General features: G+C 39.1%; 1 protein-coding gene across 2 annotated transcripts in view; it reads left to right on the top strand.

Moving 5' to 3' along the window:
* Positions 1–21,570, top strand: part of LOC146317708 (adenylate cyclase type 1-like) — a 55,320-nt gene that overhangs the window by 30,555 nt on the left and 3,195 nt on the right. Inside the window, exons 5-19 of one of the 2 annotated variants that reach the window (XM_084732745.1) lie at positions 5,096–5,223; positions 6,840–6,998; positions 7,596–7,737; positions 9,894–10,049; positions 14,739–14,939; positions 16,150–16,247; positions 16,388–16,472; positions 17,434–17,523; positions 18,058–18,320; positions 19,674–19,800; positions 20,286–20,402; positions 20,538–20,684; positions 20,883–20,981; positions 21,118–21,232; positions 21,343–21,467. In XM_084732745.1, coding sequence (XP_084588871.1) covers positions 5,096–5,223; positions 6,840–6,998; positions 7,596–7,737; positions 9,894–10,049; positions 14,739–14,939; positions 16,150–16,247; positions 16,388–16,472; positions 17,434–17,523; positions 18,058–18,320; positions 19,674–19,800; positions 20,286–20,402; positions 20,538–20,684; positions 20,883–20,981; positions 21,118–21,232; positions 21,343–21,467 — 2,052 coding nt within the window. Of the gene's footprint in view, positions 1–5,095; positions 5,224–6,839; positions 6,999–7,595; positions 7,738–9,893; positions 10,050–14,738; positions 14,940–16,149; positions 16,248–16,387; positions 16,473–17,433; positions 17,524–18,057; positions 18,321–19,673; positions 19,801–20,285; positions 20,448–20,537; positions 20,685–20,882; positions 20,982–21,117; positions 21,233–21,342; positions 21,468–21,570 lie in introns of both variants that reach the window. The other variant, XM_084732744.1, reaches the window with a different exon arrangement.

Raw genomic sequence — 21,570 nt, 5'->3', positions numbered from 1 at the left:
CTTTCATACCCAATCATGATACTGTCACCTGAACTGCATTCAGCAATTTTCCACAGTCTTTTGTTGCTCTTGTCCCAGCTTTTTTGAAATGTATTGCAGGCATCAAATTCAGAATGAGTGTATATTTACAAAAAACAATAATCTTAATCAGTTTGAACATTAAGTATTTTAAGTCTTTGCACTGTATTCAACTGAGTACAAGTCAAAAACGATTTGCAAGTCATTGCATTCTGTTTTTATTTACATTTTACACAGCATCCTAACTTTTTGGGAATTTGGGTAGCACATAGTCAAAGAATAGGAGACAGGCAGCAACAACCATTCCTCCTGTCTCGTGTCTTTTCAACCCCTCAAAGCTACAGGAGTGGAAACCCTAATCTCCGGCCTCATCAATAATATGTACACGGCACTGGTCTTTGTCTTTGTATGAAACACAAAGCACGGTGCGTACTGCTCTCTCCTTTGGGGACTTGTAGGAAATGAACTGCTGCTGCTCTCAGCTGGCTCATCTCTTCCTTCATAATCATCGACCGAATGTTCTCCTTCCCTGTCTCGGTGTCCCTTTTTGTCTCCCTCTCTTTGTCTGTGCGCTCTGAAGTGTTTGCTAATTTGCATCCCTGCAAGCATATGGGTATACTGTATGTGAGGTGTCTGATAATAAACCTGCTCTCGAAATATTCTGACCTCAATGAAAACAAACATAAAAGTCAAAATCTTAAAAATACGTGCTTGTGCCTCCTTTCTAAAGGGAATACTGAATAGGTGTCAAACTCTACCTGTGCCTAGTACACTGTACCCATCTTTCTTGTATGCTGATGACCACCCAGATTGCCCACAATGCTTCAGTCACATGACTGTGGTAATCCAGCTTGTGACTGAATCAGCTCCTAAGCCCTCACAGTGCAGATTAGCACAGGAAAAGTACAGAGTAGGAGACTCTGTAAGTACCAGGGCTTTCCCTGCTTCCTGTAGCTTCAACCGCACCTCACTCACAGCGCCATCTGCTACTGCTCCACTATGACCTGAGTTACCCCGAGGTGACCTCATTGGTGTTGTCACAATAACATAAAAGTTTTATCAAAGAATATCTCTAGCAGCTTCACAGGATACCATTTTGAAATTTTTAAGAAAACAGTCGAGATTCGAGATTCATCCGTTCAAAGGTGTTCAGTGGAAATAGAGCTGTGTACGTTGACTTAACATCAATAAGGAGCGATGAAACTAAAATTAAATTTCAAAAATAAGTTTCTGTTGTATATTTTTACACAAAAAAAGTCAACTTTGAAGCTACAATAAGATATTAATATTTTGTTGTTAATTTTTAGTACTGAGCTCCTTCCACTTACAACAAACAAAAAATTAAGAATTTAAGTAGGGCAAGAAAGAAGCCAAGAGCTTGGTAAGAATGAGATTCACAGACAAAAATATACTGCTTTCAAATTACAATATATCAAATTTAGAAAAAAATTTAGAATCTTTGCACTACGATTCCTAAAAGCCAGCATCCATAAATGTCCAATAATGCAGTTTCATAGTAAATTGAAATTAAATATAGACATATATTCCATAATATTAATATTTTTTTCATAATAAATATAGTAAATGTTGTGTGGAACTTCATTTATATGTTTTATATGTTATAGCCCACTCACTGAGCAAAGATACATCCGAAAGAACATCAAAGCCGCAGGAGCTGGAAAGACGTCTGAATGTTCAGTGTTGATGTGTGCAGGAGCATTAGCATATAAAACACTCTCTTGTGTGCACTCTCTATCAAATAACAGCGATTATTAATAAATTATACATTATTTATTTATCATGATTTACATTATTTATCACATATAAAAAATATGTCATTAATCACATGTTGATTTCCTGCTCTGTTCTTGCACATCCATACATGTCCGGAAATATCCCAGCTGGATGAAGTCAGACGTCCAGATACTGAACCTGATTTGCACGTACAGATGGTCCAGGGCAGACAGACGCAATGTAGACTGACCTGCACATCTGGCAGACATCTCATGTTTGCTGGGTATATAATGGTACAATCTCTATCTAATTACCTAATTATTGTACCAAATAATTTTATAATTTTATGGTTTTTAAGAAAAACTATAGACAGATGCCCAAGAGGCGACACTACAATACTGCTGTTGAGTTCTTTTTACCTTTGCGTCTAACAACATATTTAACAGGAACAGTATGTGTGCCTCCATGCCACTAAGCGCTCAAACAGCATGACCACCGCATGTAAAACTACATGAGCCAAATAGTTGCCGCTAACAAGCCCTAGCTATCTCTCTTTTCTAAAACTCACACGACTCGCGCGTTAAAAATAGAGCATCTCTCTTGTCTTGTGCAAACCAATGTGCATAATTATGAGTCTTTGTGCTCTTCACATGCATGGCCGGCGATCCCATTACCTCCATGGAAACAATAAAGGGTTATGAGAAGGCGTCCACGGTAACCCGGTCTCCCTGGTAAAATGAATGTCTGTTGCTCATATCCTCTAATAATGGGTTTATATTTGTGAGCCGCCTTTTCATGCCACTGCTTATTGTCCCTAAAGAGTGAGAGAGTGACTCACCTTATTCCTAAAGTGAGAGTGATCCGCGGATTTAGCTGAGTTGCATTGTGGGAACCATTTCACTGTTGGCGCAAGTTCAAAGTCTCAAGAGTTTGCGTGAGATAATGAACATGCAATCAGAACAGGATCGTCATATATGTTGTATTCCAACTGACTTAATTACTACATTGACTGCCCCTGAATATCTACCCAACAATGTTCCTATATTTATTAATTAATTAATTTATTTGACCACATTAGTTTCTCCTATATATGGTGTCTTTGGGTTGGGCACATCTCTGTTGCCTCCAGCTGCTTCTGTCATTTGTCATTTTGAAATACACAGCAGATTTTGCCAGTGGCATATCTTTATGTGTGCGCTGTCAGGGAACCGTGCTCACATAAAACACTAATTTAATCCAGGGTTATTTATGAGTATGGCATTCTTTTTACATTTTTGTCAACAGTTTATCCATTTAGACTCAGATGACTTAAAACAATAGTTCAACACTTTGGGAGATACACCTATTTGCTTTCGTGCTTTCTTGAGTTAGTTGAGAAGATTGATATCACTCATATGGTATCACATGTTAAATGTGGCACTACAGCCGACAACTGATTAGTTTAGCTTAGCATAAAGACTGGAAACAGGGAGAAGTTGGAGTTTCACTGTTCCTCACTGTTTTTGATTTCATGTCATTGTTCCAACAACCTGTTCTTCAGAAACCTAGATGGTCGGATGAATGTCCCAGTGGATCAAAAGCCTATTGTTCCAACAGCATGTAATCCAGAAAACAAACGGCCATTGCTCTGAAAGCACATATTTTTCAAGCAGTTTCTAACCCTAGCCCTAACCTATAAGTACTGGAGTGACAGGGGCACACACCAAATGAGGTAAAAATGTAATTTTATTACAATTTTATTCTGACATTAGACATTTGAATGCATGGACGCCCCTGTAGCTCGGTTGGTGGGGCGTGCACACCATGTGCTCAGGCTGTCAGTCCTCTGCAGCGGCTGCCGGTTCGGTTCCCCCCTGCAGCCCATTTTCTGCTTGTCGTCTCCTCTCTCTCTGCCCCCTTTCCTGTCATATCTTCAGCTGTCCTATCTAAATAAAGGCAAAAAAGCCCCAAAAAAAAGTAAAAAAAAAAAAAAAAAAAAGACCTTTGCATGCAGCAGTAAAATAATTTGAAATGTTGTTTGCCTGTTAAGGGCAAACCCCCCCCCCCCCCTCCAATTCAGCACCATGGACAGGGCCCATAGTCACTTTCCCTACAACTGCAGGGAGAGTGTTTATTTTTGGAGCAGGAGGTGTTTGTTTTTGGAATAACGGGCTGTTCGACAAAGGGATTTTAGTCCAATGGGACATTTTTTTGTACTACTGGGAATAATTGGCCATTGTAACATTGTCCGGTCTTTGAGCTAATCTAAGCTAACTGCTCGTTGTACCTTCATATTTAATGTAAGAAAGTGAATAAGTGAATTTCCCAAAATGTTCACCAACTTTTTTGATAATGTCCCTGTTGTTTAGGTGTTCAGCTGTGGAAAACAGCTGAAAAACTTTGTTGTGAAAATGTTAGCGTGGAGTGAAACCCATTTGACATGGGTACAAATAGCAGGGACAGTTAAATTCATTCGAACAGCTAAACCAGAGGCACTGTTGTCCTGAGCTGAATTAGGGTTTATGTGATGGAGGGTTTTAGCTTAATGACACCTGAACACACATACTGGTAAACGCCGTCACCTCACAGCAAGAAGATTCTGGGCTTTTCTGTGTGTCACTGTCAGATTTGAAGTCCTTACCATCACTGGCTTGTTTTTAACAAAACTTAGATGGACTAAAAATCCTTCACTGTATTCCAGTGAAAAGTATTAGTATCATTATGATAACCTCTTTTTTTGTGAGACAAAATATGTCCATCTACCTATAATCACTGGAAAGCGATCACAAAATATCCAACTTGGCCTATAAGAGCTACAATTAATTACAGTTTTTCCGAATTCATTTTTCCTCAAAGCTTTACATCAGCAGTGTAATTTGCCTGAAATGCTGAGGCATGACATCATTTGACAAATTATAAACAGTAGTGTTAATGATGATGACGTTACGATTTAAGGTAAAACTTTCTCATTTTGAAGGACCATAACTCCTGCACCATAAACTCAATCGACCTTGGAAGTTTCAGTAATGGATAGCTTGAAGCGACGCTCACAAATTACACTGATGGATATGGATCAGTGTAATCGGTGTAATGGATAAACTATAATTAAATGTCAGAATTTTTAACTCAAACACCACAGGTATAATTTTGATTCAGCTGAAAGAATGACGCCTTTGGATACTCTGTTTTAAAAGTTTTTTAACATGAACTGGGCTGAGTTTGTTTTGATCCAATAAAAGGCTGTAGCTGCTGTAGCACTACTTGTTCTAGATAAAATCCAGAAGTAATGATGATCCTGTTACTGATAATTCTTCTTGGATGAACACATGGAATCATAGTTTGCCCTTTTTTTTTGGATTTGCAGGAGAACCACTGTCGCAGGATTAAGATCCTGGGGGACTGTTACTACTGTGTGTCAGGCCTGACCCAACCCAAGACCGACCACGCCCACTGCTGTGTAGAGATGGGTCTGGACATGATTGACACCATAACGTGAGTGTTTGAGTCTGTAATTCATCAGTTTTACATGCACAGCTTCATGCTGATGCTTAATTATGAAATTATGAAGTACTATTTTATCAGTGTAAATAGATGTCTGTCCAATTATTCAATAGAAAATGCTTTCACTCTGAAATCTTAGTGGGTACTTATCAATGGTCACTGTAATGAAAAGAGAAAGCCTACCTAAAAAAATCAATGTCAGTTTAAGAATATGCTATATTTAGAATATTTTCAGTGCTTTACTTTGCTGTCATGCAGCCTTTTCTAATGGGGAACTACTGTTATACAATCCAAAAATCACCAGTCAGTTGCTGGTGTATGGCTGCCTTGAGTTTGGTTTGGAGAGAGCAAAATTTATCTTATATACAGCAGATTCCTGGCAAAAAAAAAAAAAAAAAAAAAAGACTGTCGGATGGTAAAATAAAGTGATGAAAATATTCTAAATATTGCATACACTGATACTGATTTGTTTGGAAGGACCTCTTATCAGTGGCTGAAACACCTTTCATTTCTGACCCTGTCACAGCAGTTCATTGCTTAGCGTTCATGTCGGTGCTCTGCTTCCCCAAACTGGGGGCGTGCAGACACCTGTCAGCGTCTACAGCAGGTAACACGCTGACTATCGATAAGTACCTTATACAACCCTGCATCACATTATCTGAACTTTTGCTTTAATCTGTATTTTATTCTAAACACACTGTTGAGAAATTTCCTCCCAGCCTGATTAGCCATGTGTGCTGTGCATGAATTCTAACACTGAACATTTGAGAGAACAGAAGCACAGTTGGCTGAGAGAAAAGGCTTTCACTTGAGGAAGAAAATAAGCATTTTATCAAGCTTGAAAGAGCTTGTTTTCCCCGCACACCCTGCCCTGCGCAGTTTTTGGAAGTGGGGAACAAAAGTACCAAAAGACAGTATGAGATTGAGATGCAGCAGAAGATAAAATCAGACACTTTAATGATTTGACTGGAAGCCTGTTAATCAAGATTAGACTTCTTCCTCAACACTGATTAAATAGAAAATGCTTAGCACTTTTTTTTTTTGTTCTTTAGTCTATTTTGGTATGTTAGAGCAAAGTGGAGCAGCGCTTGGTCCTGACAGATTGTCATATCTGCAGTAAAAAGAATGCTTATATTAAAAGATTTTTATATTATTCTGAATTTAAAGCCATAGTACAGATTATTTGAAGTGGTAACTGTATGAGGTATTTTATCGATAGTTAGTGTATTACCTACAGTAGATGACGATCAGCACACCCCCAGTTTGGAGAAGCAAAGAGGAGTACAAGTACAGAAGCTAAACGATGTACTGTTGTGGACAGGAGTTAAACAGATACAGATTTTTCAGATGGGCCTTTTTTTAAAGTTGCTAAAACATGGTTAAGTGCTTGTCACCTATATCTGACCTCAGTCGTGATATATAAAGATTGCTTTTAATAGTAGATATTCTTATGTCATAGCAGCAATGATGCTTGGTGCTCATGTATAGTAATGCACACTGAAATGCACTGCTAATGTGACGTTGCATTTTATATCTGTATATCTTGCTGCCTTTTGATGCTCTGCCTACGACCTTACTCCAACTCTACGTGTGTTCTTCCCCTGCAGGTCGGTAGCGGAGGCCACAGAGGTCAACCTAAACATGCGCGTGGGTCTGCACACAGGTCGGGTGCTGTGTGGAGTCCTGGGCCTCAGGAAATGGCAATATGATGTGTGGTCCAATGATGTGACCCTAGCCAATGTGATGGAGGCTGGAGGACTACCTGGGTCAGTACTAGACATTTCACACGAGTACCAGCCTCTACAGCTCTGGACAGTTTCCTTTTACTATTCTGTTGTGGTGCTATCTTGACTGATATTCAATTCAGTTCAGTTCAATTTTATTTGTATACCGCCAAATCAAAACAAAGTTATCTCTGGGCGCTTTTTAAATAGAACAAGTCTAGACCATACTCTTGCAGAAGCACAATGCAACTTTCATTTCAGAGTAATAGTAATGGTAGCAGTTGTGGTGATGCACTAGCATTAAGATTGGATTTTAAGAGTCGTGGGGTTCAGTTGTTTTAATACATGTGGTTCTGTTTTCACCTGTTTAAATAAAAATACAATGAAAAGACTTGAACACAGGCAAAATTATCTTTTTGCAGCATTTTAAACTAAACCATTTTTTTTTTTTTCATTTTTGTAAAACGCCTGCAGGAGTAGGATGTCAGACCTGATTTTAACGGTCTCCTGTAATACTCTTCTGCAGATGACCTGCTCGGATCTGTTTGTGTCAAATGCAGCTAATTGCTGCAGCTGCAGCGGCAATGAGACTACTCGTGTTGTGTGTTATCCTGTGCTGTCTGTGCCTGTTTTCCACAGGAAAGTCCACATCACCAGATCCACGCTGGAGTGCCTAAATGGAGATTATGAGGTGGAGCCTGGAAATGGACATGAAAGGAACGCCTTCCTCCAAAAACATGAAATTGAAACCTTCTTTATAGTGCCATCTCACCGACGGAAGGTATCGTATTGTGATTACACGCTGAGGATTGTATATTTAACACACTGTATGTTTCTATGAGCCCTTAGCAGGGGAAAATGATTAAGGTAACAGCATCAGTTGTATCTTCAGATTATACTTCTTATCAGACGTTGGCCTCAGTTGAACCTTTTATTACCTAGACAGTGTACTGTACACATTAGCAAAGCTTCTGCAGGTCGTATGCTAATCCACATTAACCTGAACTGCTTCACGTGGTAAGTCAGAGTAGGCGGAGCAGGCTTATCTTGACCAGCCTTCACTGCTGTGCCAAGATCTACAATAAACCATCCTTCAAATAGAGAAATAGAGTTGACTAAAGCACCCAGCGTTATATGATGGAGCTCCCACACATTTGTTGTTGAGCCGATCTCACATCCTGCCTGTAATGGATTGGACTGGGGCTATAAAGAATAAGAAAACAGCCAGCGGCATCTATCATCTCAAATCTGCACAGTCTGACAAACTTACAGAGATATGTGTGTGTGTCAGTGCATACACATTAACACGCACATCTCCAACAGATGTGCCACAAGCAGCTGGAGAGGGAATTTCAGTCTTGTATTACTCCATCAGGCCTCTTCTCCTCTTCTCTCATCTCCTCTCTATCTCTCTTCCCTCATTATTTCTGCAGCAGGATTCACGTTATGCAAGATAAGGCTTTCACATAGGTTACATGGGTCCTTATGTGAACCTGTAACATTCCAGTTGCGTGGTTTTTTTTTTCTTTGATATGCGGGAGACTTCGCTAATCCTCTTAATAGAGCTGATGGTTAGGCTTCATCAAAGACACGGCTCACAGTAAGATGTGCCCTGACTAAGCTGTGCTGTATACTCATTCTTGAAAATCAGGACAAAACCATATTTTGAGGGGGGGTTGATTATTACTCTTCAATTATGCTGGGAAAAAAATATATTTTAATATATTATTTAAAGATCAAACTCTTGGCTATTAAACCTTGTAGTAATTATATTTTTTTATTAAGTGTAGATGTCAACGAGTTGACGTCTTGCAGAGCTGACAAAATCTTGCAAATGAGTAGCCATTTCATTTCTTAAAGTTCTCTAATGCTAATCAAAATACACATTTTGAAACTTAAATTCTCATTTAGCTTTGATTTTGAAGGGCTACAGAGTTGACATGTTCTGGTTTAGACACATCTGATAACGATATCATTTAAAGAATTTGTTGAAAATAGGAAGTTTACAAATGCTTGACCAGGATTCCTACCTTTTTTAAACCAGGAAGTGAGACAGGGGTCCTTAGGGTATAGCTAACCTTTTTGATGCCTGATAAAATAATGTTTTTGTAAAAATCTGACAAAGGTGATGGAAAACAGGGACAACTTGTCCACATGTTTATTAAAAAAGTGATTTTTTAAAACAAACCTGTTTATAATAGCACGATTTTACAGCTATATTAACAGTTGGTATTATTAGTTTTAGATTTTGAAGGAGGTTTTGATTATTATTCCTCAGTTATGTTGGAAAATATATTTAAAAGATAAACTTCTTGGCTATTAAACCTTGTAATGGGCCAACCTCCTAGTGATTACATTTTTTTTAAAATGTAGTAATGTGGGTTATTGTTAGTTTTAGATTTTGAATGCTTTTAACACATTTTTAAATTGTTTGAAGTTGTGAATTCTTGCCAACAAGGGGAACAAGGGTGTTTTCTGGCACAGAGCAAGTTTAGAAATTAAAAAAAATAATAATAAAACAAAATAAAACATTTCTTAAATTCCATATAATTTGTATATATTAATCTTTTGGTATTAATATTTTTTAATTTTTGTGCCTTTAATTACTCTGTGTATTGAACAAAGCATATAGTTCTTACCACAGATGACTGTCAGACATTTCCTCAAACTATTTAATCTCATATCACTCTTACTAAAATAGCTTTATAAAAAAAAAATGAGGGCAGCAAAGTCCTAAAACTATTAAAATCACCTAAGGGATTGACCTTATATTAACCCACTTTCTAGTTAAATTCCTGAGCCTGATAATAATGACTGCATGCGTGTGTGTGCATGAGCATTTGTGCACGTGCATGATTTCTAGACCCTTACATAATATATATCACTGTGTGGGGTATCATGACTAAATCCTTGTTCCCGTTTCTTATCTGGTGACAGATATTCCCAGGATTGATTCTTTCGGATATAAAGCCCGCCAAAAAGATGAAGTTCAAAACTGTGTGCTACTTACTAGTGCAGCTTATGCACTGCAGGAAGATGTTCAAGGCTGAGATTCCCTTCTCCAATGTCATGAACTGCGAGGACGGTGATAAGGTATAAAACTCTCAGTGTCTGTGTTGACGTTTCTGTGTTTGTTCGTGCTGTGATTTACGTAAATAGAGACAAAAATATATAGAGTCTGAATGTCTAGTAAATGTTTGGTAAGTGCTTGTTTGAATTACCTGGATTTCTAAATCCTCTGGCCTGATCTCTTTATTTATATCATAACTCAAAACTTTATAGCCTTTAATGATGGTTTGTTTAAGAATTATATTACAAGTTAACACTACTTTAACATCAATATCAATACTTAATACTAAAGTAAATCCAAAGTAAAAGCTTTCTGTTGAACTGTACAACTATTAAAAGATATTTTAAACTATTCTGCTTAATATTATAATGCAAATATGGGTTTAAGACTTGATTTGTGGATCATCCAAGTGGTCTTCAGAGGAGCAACAGTGTGTGTTTGTGGATTCCTTCATGGCTTAGTAGCTTTTTGGACATACAGTACAATTGATATTAGCGTGTGCAAGAGATTCTCCCGTATCCATAGCTGTTACACAAATGTTCTTTGTCACCTCACTGAACATTGCACATTTCTCTCTTGCAGTGATATTTGCAGCACAGCCAGTCCAATAGTGCTGTTAGATGATGCTCAAGAAGTCATCTAATAATGTTTCTGGGAACGTTTCCCTTCCACAGATCTCTGTCGTAGACTCTGAAGTAGAGTTGAAAGAATAAATTATTCAGTCTAAAAGTAATTGCTGAATATTTTTGAAGTAATGGTGTGTAAGATTTAGGAGGATCAATAGGCAGAAATGAAATATAACATTCATAAGTATATTTTAATAAGCACATAATCAGTTGAGTTGTTGCATTTCTGTTACTATAGAATGAGACGTTTATATCTACAGAGGCTGTGAGTCCTCTTTCCACTGAGGCCGCCGTATTGAACAGTGATGTTTTGCCACTGTAGGTTCTCCCACTAAATCCTACACATGGATCCTGTCAGTATTTTGATAATCAATTAATGGTTTAGGCATTTTTTTATTATTATTATTATTTTTTTTTAGTAAACATGCCCCACAGTCATTTGTTTCGTCCTCTCAATTGTGAGCATTTGTTATTTTTAACTGCATATTTTTGGGCTTTGGACAGTCAGTTGCATAACACAAGCAATTTGGAGGTGTCACCTTGGGCTTCAGGAGTCACTGATTTCTGATATTTTACAAATGATAAATTGAAAAAGTAATTGGCAAATGAAAATAACCATTGATTGCAACCATACTCTCTGACAGTTCAGTTCAGACTGTGACAATGGTTACATGCACAAAATATTCAATTTTCTTGCCCTTATTCTGAAAAAGACAAGGCAAGACAGTGTTTGACCATGCAAACACAGCCTCCGTCTTTCATCCGTTCAACCACCTTGTTGAAAAGGTCAGCGTTTCGATATTTGCGCATATCTAAAAGCCTGTTGATATCCAAGGCTTTCACAATGTTTAGAAGTAGGTGAGTCTCTGCTCCTGACCAGAAATGTGGCCTTTTTTTGCATGCATCTGTACCCACTATGCCTTCCAAACTGTTGGTGAGTTGAGCTGACCATAAACAGGCAAGAGGACACGTGTCACAAACTGCTGAAAAAACCCCAATCGAGATGCATATTCTGACTGTGCTGTACATATGTCCAAAGAATAAAAGATGAATAATATCAGCCTATCCAGCGTGTCTGAATCAGAAAATATAGAACATGTGTGCAATATAGAATAAGGCTTGATTCAGAATAGCCTAATGGAATATACTGTTTATATGACCCGTATCAAGTTCAGAAAACTGTCATATTATGAATAATAGTGGAATATTAGTGTGCATGTAAATGTAGTCACTGAGGTGTGTTTCTTCAGCAAATTTTTTGTTGTATAAAATTGTGTTTGTCTATGGGATTAGCTGAATTAGCAAAGTATAGTTTACAGTTGGAGGAAGTGATTCAGGATTCCAGGTCATTTAAAAGGCGTCACAAGCTTGTTGTTGCTGCAACTGTACATCTCAGTCAGTGAATAAATATATGGCTTTCACAGGATGTATGCTTTATCATAAGAAGATAGGGGGTGATGGTAAGTGATGAGCCTGTCAGCTATAATGCCCTCAGCATGTTGCTCCTGTCAGAGACCAACATACCATTTCCCCTCGCATATACTGTCACTGACACTGGCAATCTGGCCAAATGTCAAACGGCTTACTTGACCTTGTGTGGCTGAAGAGAAATCCTGTGGCCTGGCAGCTGTACAATTCTCGCACCAGCTGTTTTAATCCAGATTTTCAGGTGTGTGTGTGTGTGTCTGTGTTTGTGTGCTATGGATTTTTCTCATTGTGCAAACAAAAAACTGGACACACCATCAAAAGTGAGCACTTCCCACAAAAAAATACTCCCTATAAGCTCATTTTAGAGGTGAGAAAGATAAGGGTTGATAGACATGTGGCCGTTATGCACAAAGTCAGGTCAAAACAATGTCCTCACAAGTATAGTAGTGCAGGTCTGTGTAGCACACCATGTTTTTGGATATAATAACACCAGGGGGAGTATACAGAAACTTCCTGCAGATGTAGCTTTACTGTTTGGTAACCATGGTGATTAGGTTTAGGATGTGATTTAGGACAAAAGCCATTACATGAACAGGCCATAAATCAATGTGCCTGTCCTTAAGATTGAATCCTAAATACCCAAAATCTTAAATAAGCCCTTATAACTTTAGGACAGCCCTTAACCTGTCCTAACGTTCACTTTTACCAGCTGTAGTAGTAACTATAACTTGTGTGTGAAAGTGCAACAAATATGACATGAGCAGTTTGCTGCATTTTAAACACACATAAAACGTTCAATATTAAAGTTTGACTAGGCATCATCTTCCCTTTTTTATAATCCAGCGCATAGTAGATCACACTATACGACTGTGTCTCCTCTTAAATCTGCATTACCAGTAATGACAACATCCTCACATCGCAGACAGACAGAGAGCCGTTTAGTATAAAACAGACAAATGGAAAAGGGAAAAGTGGTGGCAGGTTAAGTCATATATGCACCTTCCTCTGAATGGTAATTTCACATTCAGGCCACACACACTTGAATTGTGTGAAATGACATATGCATTCAAGGCACGAAGGGGAGCGATATGAGGGACAAGGGATGAATGAATAAGATTTTTGGTGCAGCAGCAGACATGGCTGCATGATGTGTCCTGTGCTACTCCGAGCACAATATGGAACATGAGGAGAAGTCAGTATCTGCAGGTCACTGTGTTACTGCCTCATAAATAACAAAACAAGAGCATGAAGGAGGCACGGATAAATATGGGATGGAAATGGAGAGAGGGAGGAAAGAAAAAAGACTAGACGGAGGGAGGGAAGGAAAAACAGAAACAAGGAAGCAAGTGAAGACAAGATGAAGCAAGGGCGTGAAGAGGGAAGTAAGGATGAACAGATTGGAGCAGGGGAGAGAAGAAGGATGTAAGGAAGGATAAGCAAAAGCAAGAGAGGAAAGAAGGAAGAAAGGTAGAATAGACAGAAGCAGGAAAGGAAAGAAGCAAGTTTAGAAGAATATACAGAACCAAGGAAAGAAGGAAAGTATATTAAAGTATAAAAGGAAGGAGGGGACTGAGGAAGAATACATGGAGACAGAAAAGGAAAAAGGAAGTAAGAAAGAATATATGCAGCAATGAGTAAAAATATTTTAAAAAATATATAAAAAATATATAGATAAGCAAGAAAGGAAATAAGGAAGGAAGAATACGGAAATAGGAAGGAAAAACCGGAAGTGAGGAAGAAGCAGGAAGGGAAAAACAGAATTAAGGAAGAATATGCAACGAAGAAAGAAGGATGTACATATGAAAAATATACAGTCATGAAATACACAAACAAAGAAAGGAAGAATGTATGTGAGAGCATAAAAGGAAAGAAAGAAGGTAAAATAAATCAAGTCAGGGAGAAATTAACAATATATGACAGCAGGGAAGGAAAGTATGGAAGTATGGAAGAATATACAGAATCATGAAGCAAGCAAGGAAAAATATACAGAGCAGGGAAGGAAAGAAGGAAGTAATGAACCATAAACAAGCATGGACAGAAAGAAGTAGGAAAGGAAAAATATACCAATGTGCAGAAGGAGAGAAGGAAGGAGAGAAAGCAGGAAATCAAGAAAGAACATTGAGAGGCAGGGAAGGACAGAAAGAAGGAAGGAAGAAAAGGAGGAAATAAAGGAAGCCAGTGAGCTGTTCACACTGATGTCATGTAATGAAGTCATGAACACTCTTGCTCACCCTTTGCTCCCCTACTGTGCCACTGAGCTACACAACTCATCCAGCATGCCCACTTACATGTACACACACCCTCCTACACACACACACACACACAAACACACACACACAAACATCCACTCTGCCATGTTAACTCTCTGGCTTTGCTCCAGTGCCCAATGTTTTGCAAAGCTGCTCACTTTGGCTGCCTGAGACACTCAGACACAGCGGGGTGCATTCAGTAATGAAGTTAAGTGTGAAGGCAATGTCCTAATTTGAAAGTATAATCAGCTGCCCGTGTTTATTGTTGACTCTTATTCACCCTTGTTCCTAATATGATAATCCTCCAGTAGTGCAGAGAAGACAGGGCGCTGCATTGCAGCCTGTTTATCTCACTATAGTTTTACGAATTCTACATTCTCAGTGAAGATTTCTTGTTCTATCCCACCAGCGGAGGGCCATGCGGACGGCTCCACAGAAGCTGATACGGAATCGTTCCAACACGAACCAGGCTAATCTGATCCAGAGCAGCCCCAGAACCCGGGTCAACCGCTACATCGGCCGGCTGATCGAGGCCCGCCAGACCGAGTCCGACACGGCAGACCTCAACTTCCTCACACTCATGTATAAGTGCTCTGAGCGCGAGCAGAGGGTGAGGGAGACTTCAGATCCTGCAGACACATAAACTGTACAAAAAAAAAAATCATGGAAGAATTTAGTGGAATCAATAAACCTTTTCTCATTAACTTAACGTAGATATACAAGTTTTATTATTCAAGTTAATTAGGTCTAAACTTAAAGCTGCTGCAAGAAACTTTCATATTATGTTGATTTTGGAGGCCCCTGTGGACAGAAGTGGTCTCAATAACAAAGTATAACATCCAAAATAAAAATCTCCTCCTGATTCTTTTTAAATGGCTAATACTCCCTGTAACTTTTGCCTGGGAAAATATGAACACAGGCGCACACAAACACAGGAGACTCTGACCCAGTGACAGGAATTAAGAAAAACTGTATAGAAATAGCAGGTTTTGTTGCAGATAGTCTCATTAGCTTACATGGGTCATATAGAGGCATCAGTATTAAATGGAGGTTTCATAACCAGTCAAAAACTCCCTGTAGGAGTATTTATTTTCAGAAGAATTCAGGACTGACTACGAGTTACATTAAGTTTCTAAAAGACATCATCAGTATATGAGGAGACTTCCCAGCATGCATTGTTTCAGGGTTAAAGCTGTCCTGAGACCCTCCTTCAAAAACACTCTGTGGCACACTGTAAGGTTTGTATAAAGTTAAAATGCATTTATTTTAGATTGCATAAAGGGCAAAAAATGACCAGGACCAGTCAGGAGTGAGTGACTGACAGGTAACCCTTCTTTTTATAGTTTTAAGAAAACATACATGATGAAAAGTTGCTGTGTGTCTCTAATACATCTTAAAATAAGTCATGATTGTTTGTTTTCACAATAATGTAAACACTGCAAACCAACTTAAAAATTTAATTCATTGATAAAGTAATACATAAAGAAGCTCCAGTGGGAGCAGCTGAAGCTTAACTTCTTTGTGTGAAACGAAGAACTGAATTTTCAAACTCAGAAAATGTAAAAGTAAATCAGATTGGTTTGTAATATAAACTTAATATTAAGTTTATTTGACCAGGAAAGGATGTTTGTTTTGACTTATTACAAATTACCTCAATTTTTCTTCTCAGAGTCAGTCAACTTAAAAGTTTAAGGCAGCCAAGACACTAGCATTTTTAGGTTAAAACTTTTTTTTACTTTGAACTGTACCTGTGCACTGAGATATTGGCTGAATGTTATTACTCACTCTTATCTTCTTATCTGCTCTCTGCTGTCACACAGTACCACCAGGTTCCTGATGAGTACTTCACCAGCGCAGTGGTCCTCTCTCTGATCCTTGCTGCCTTGTTTGGCCTTGTCTATCTTCTCATCATACCACAGTATGTCCAACAAATTTCCTCCTTCTTCTTCTTCTCTACTGCTTTGTATCTTTCCATTTATCTCTTTAACAGACTCATTAAGTTGCTCATGTCTTTTTAACTAATCCCACCATCTTCCTCTCTCTTCTCTTTCCACTCAGGGGCACAGTGGTACTAGTCCTTCTCGTCTTCTGCATCTGTTTCCTGATAGCTTGTATCATGTACCTGCATATCACTAGAGTACAGGTAAACACAGCTGCTTTCTCATCCTTACTCTGCCTGAGCAGGTCCATCCACACACTTTAACAGTAACTATAAATTTGTATTAGTTGTGGACTATAACTTTACTGCTGTGGTGTGGACAGTTTATTTATAGTTATAGAGACCTAACTTCAGATAAAATATGAACTTAAGTCAGTGCAGAGAGACAAATTATTTTTCCATCCCATTTGATCATTTGATGTTTGTCAATTTATAAGATCCTTTTTCAAGTTAAGACAGTCACTGTTTGTTGTAAAACTGTTGAAGTATCAGACCTGTAATTTCAAAGACTACACACCCGGAAGTTGCAAAAGTGACATCATAACTTTCTCCCTCCAAAAGCTAATGTTAGCCGCAGATGCTACAATTCCTACGTGTTTGTTTTCGTACTGGGATGCAGTCACACAACAGCGGGTCTTAGCGGGACAGCGAGATTGGTGTTGATGACTAATCTTCATATTTTTTTCCTGAACTAAGGTGTCATGGAGCACACTGGAGGGGGTGTGGCTTCTTAGTGTTGACAGCCCTGAGAGGTCTAAAATTTTTATTCATACATTATATTTTCATATATTTTCACTACTGATAGATCAGACCTCTTACTAACAGATTTTTTTCCCCTCTATGAGTCTTCCTCTTTTTGCTGACTAAAGAGAAAAATGTAAATTATTCTCTCTCAGGTTGCTAATCTATTCGGTTCAGCTTTTGTTGAGTTTGATGGTCATCCTCAAAGCTCCTGACTGCATCACTGTGAGAAGTTTCTTTTAACTTGGTGGCTCTTTTTCTTCCTCTTCTGTTCTTTCATCTTATTTACCTCATTCCACCTGAATCTGTCTGCACAGGTGTTTTATTTCAAGCCTTTTTTCCTTAAGCCATTATTACAGTATTATATATGTAACGTGTCCCTCATATTGTTGGTCTCTAACGTTTCTTTGTTTTTGTGTTTCAGTGTTTTCCAGGGTGCCTGACCATTCAGATCCGCACTGCTCTCTGTATTCTCATAGTGCTCTTAATCTACGCTGTGGCCCAGGCCTGCGTGGTGAGTGAGAAAAACAAAAATATAAAAAGTCATCCGTCAAAAATGACCCACCTTTCTGGCCAGCCTGTTAGAAAAATGCCACCATGTTTTGGGCTCTAATTGTAGTTCCCCTTTGCTTTAAGAAAGATATGCTTGGATGCGAGACTGTACCCGTGAGAGCCTTGAGCATGGGAGAAGTTAGCCATCAAGGCTTTCTGACAGAAAGTCTTAGAGGCTAACTTCTCCCATGTTCAAGATGGTTCATTGTTACAGTTTTTGTGTATAGTGCATCAGTCTTGCTTTAGAGATTGTTCCAGTAAATTAGGAAACCAAAAAACTACACAGGTGTAGTCATTATGTTAACATTTGTCCTTTACAACAATATTATAAAAAAAAAAAAATACAAAAAGTTTGAACCATAGTCGGATGTATTCATATTAAAACAGCTTATACTATTTTGTTGGAAAACTGCAGATAGGACAGACTGTGAGAGTAGGCTACCACTGAACTATTTTCTATTTTATGCTCATTCATCTTCCTGTTTGCTTCTGTCAGGTGGGCTGTATGCCCTGGTTGTGGGGTAGTGCCAACACCAACAGCTCCATCGTCATCATCGATGTGGACAGCGGCGCCAACCACACCATGGCAGAGCTGCCTTGCGACGGTGCCCGCTACGCCTTTCTGTCCTGTGTGGTGGGCACACTCACCCTGGCACTTTTCCTGCGGGTGTCCTGGCTGCCAAAGATGGCGCTAATGCTCCTTCTGGGGGTGCTTTATGTCACCGTGTTGGAGCTCAGCGGCTTTCGCAAGACCGCAGGGTGAGGTTCACGGCACAGTGCGACCACAAAACAGCACACAGAAGACACATGTAACCATGCAAAAACACTTCGGCTTGTTTGCACTTTTTATTTCTGTCGTCTCCTATCAGAGTTTAAAGTGGGAGCTCCTTGATATAGTTATGACTGTGCGTCACTCGAGTATCAGAGGCTGAGATTGGATGTGAATGAATGTTTGTTTGATCCGGAGGAGGATCAGATAACCAGGAGTTTAGAAGAACATTTTACTGTACATGTGCTGGGATGTATGTGTGTGGAGGAGTCTTTGCTTGTCTGCAGCCCACACACTCTTTCATTTACCACCCTTTGATGCAGCACATGTGCTCATTAGTTCCAAATCAGAAGCCTGAAAGGACAATGTGGGCTGGATGATGGGAGCGCGTTAGCTGTTACAGCCCAGCACCAAGGGGCCCGGCCAATTTTATTGGAGCTCGGATCATAAATGCACCTCTCAAAAGTGATTATGTTGAATTTGTTAAGCTTATTAAGATAAAGATCTCTTTTGAAAAACTCATTTTGCTTAAATGCAGTCACGCTTCAGTAAATAATATAATATTGTATGGTCCAAAATTTAAAGCACATATGAGCATATTAATAGTCCTTGTTTTCATTATTTCCTCACGCAAAACTTTACCAGAAGTGGCGAAAGTACAAACATTAGAGTAAAAGTACAGATACTTGTGTAGAAAAAAGACTCTGGTAAAAGTAGAAGTACTGCTTCAACTCCTTTACTCAATGATGGTGAAAAACTGCAGGCTCTGAAATGTTCTCAAAGTATGAAAGTAAAAAGCAGACCTTTTGAAGGACATTTCTTCTGGCTGTTTCTGTGTTTATTGCCTCTTTTACCTCACTTTTGTCTTGTTATGTCTGTCGCATTTTCACTTTGTTATATCCCTCTCTGTATTTTTTTTGTCATTTAATGTCTTTTGCATTGTTTTTGTCTTGCTGCGTCATTTCTGTCTTGTTACATCTTTTGCATCATTTTCATCATTATGTCTTATTACATCGTTTTTGTCTTGTTACGTCTTGATTGTCTTGTTATGTCTTTTAATTCATTCTGTCATGTGCGATATGCACTGATGGATACTTACAAAGAATCGTCTTGTCCATGTGTTACTATTCCATCCATTTTGGTTGAGAACAGTCTTGATGATGGGAAGGCGGTGCACAATGATGTAAAATAAAGATTTTTAAAGATATTTAAACTTAGTTACTTCCCACCTTTGAACTTTACTCATGACTGCTCGCACCCTGTGGGGGGTCCATTCAACCCTCATGTGTAGTTTTCTGTGTGGTCCGGTCGGGTGCTGACTTGTGTGTCTGTTTCTTCCACAGTGGGGGGTCCTTCCACATCCGGGGCTACGAGCCCATCCTGTCTCTGTTGCTCTTTGTCAGTGCCCTGGCCCTCCACTCCAGGCAACTTGACCTCAAACTACGCTTGGACTTCCTCTGGGCTGTGCAGGTCAGGAAGTGTGTGTGTGTGTTTCATTGTGTCTGTGCATGTGAAAGAGGCTGAAATCTCATTATCATAACATAAGTTTTAAAAGAAGTGTAGAAATGCTGCCATTTCAGCTTTGATATATGTAAACTATTGAGTCACGTATGGAGGATTTGTATTTATAGGCTGCCAGCTGTCTGTTTGGCAAAAATGAGACTAAGAAGCTTGTTTTGGCTCTATTTCATTTGGCGCCAGCAGTTTAAAAAAAAAAAGGACTATTGTGCATTAGTGGGATTGAAGTGTTGAAGCTCAATTTTAAGCTATTTAATCATTTAACTAGCAGCATTAGTGGTGTAATGTACCCAAGTCCATTCAAAATCCAACTCTCAGAGGCATACAGTGCATGTTCTAAGGTTTTTTACTGACCCCGTGTGGTGAAAATGTGTGACGAGCCACAGTCCTCATGGCTGCATCTGTATATTTTGTGGATGTATTGCATTTGCTGTCAGGCGGAAGAAGAAAGGGACGGCATGGAGAAGGTCAAGCTGGACAACAGGAGGATTCTCTTCAATCTTCTGCCCGCCCACGTGGCTCAACACTTCCTCATGTCGAACCCCAGGAACATGGTGAGCCTCGCTAATAGACAGGCAGACAGACAGACAGACAAACAGGTAGATAAACAGACACAAAATGACCAACATCAGAAGACATCGAAGGACGTATTTTACACTTTTATACTGTTTCCTTCCTGTTTTTATTAGGATTTATACTATCAGTCGTATGCACAAGTTGGTGTCCTGTTTGCCTCGATCCCAAACTTCAATGATTTCTACATCGAGCTAGACGGCAACAACATGGGAGTGGAGTGTCTGAGACTGCTGAATGAGATCATCGCTGACTTTGACGAGGTGGGATGGCAACCTTTTACAGCAGAGTTACAGCAGAAAAGGGGGATTGAAAATTAGAAAGGAGCATCAATAACAAGCAATACATAATAAATCAGCAAACAAGTAATATAAACAAAAAATGTAACAATATTAACAAGAGGAAATATTTTTACAGATCTTTGGGAGATTTGAACCGTGTTGGTTTTTCTTTATTTGCAGCTCATGGATAAGGAGTGCTACAAAGACATCGAGAAAATCAAAACCATTGGCAGTACATACATGGCAGCTGTGGGCCTCGTCCCCACCATTGGTACCAAGGTGATATGTACTTTTTTGTTGCTCTTTGCGTGTGTGTGTGTTTCAGTTTGCACATGTATAAATGGATGTAGTACATTATAATGACGGATCATTCCATGCATAGACACTCACTGCTTGATGTGCTTCCCCTCTTTAGGCCAAAAAATCTGTTTACGACCATCTGAGCACAATAGCAGACTATGCCATTGAGATGTTCGATGTTTTGGATGAAATCAACTATCAGTCGTACAATGAGTTTGTCTTGAGAGTTGGTACGTAAACAAAACAACACAAAGTAAAGCACAACATGACTACGAGAATCCTCAGTTTGACATTTGTTTTGTATTGTTTTGTACGTATTTAACATCTTCTGTCTGTGCAGGTATTAACGTGGGTCCAGTGGTTGCGGGGGTGATTGGAGCACGGCGACCTCAGTATGACATCTGGGGGAACACAGTCAACGTGGCCAGCAGGATGGACAGCACTGGGGTACCTGGGAAGATACAGGTATCCAGTGCACCTTAGATTACAATATTTATCTGTGGGTGGATCCACACCTAAAAGTTTCTGAATCAAAACAATATGAGGATAATACGTTGTTTCAATTTTC

Source organism: Lutjanus erythropterus, chromosome 12 (assembly GCF_056507025.1).
Source record: "Lutjanus erythropterus isolate fLutEry1 chromosome 12, fLutEry1.hap2, whole genome shotgun sequence".
NCBI classification, from domain to species: Eukaryota; Metazoa; Chordata; class Actinopteri; order Lutjaniformes; family Lutjanidae; genus Lutjanus; species Lutjanus erythropterus.
This window is presented reverse-complemented; position numbering and strand designations above follow the sequence as displayed.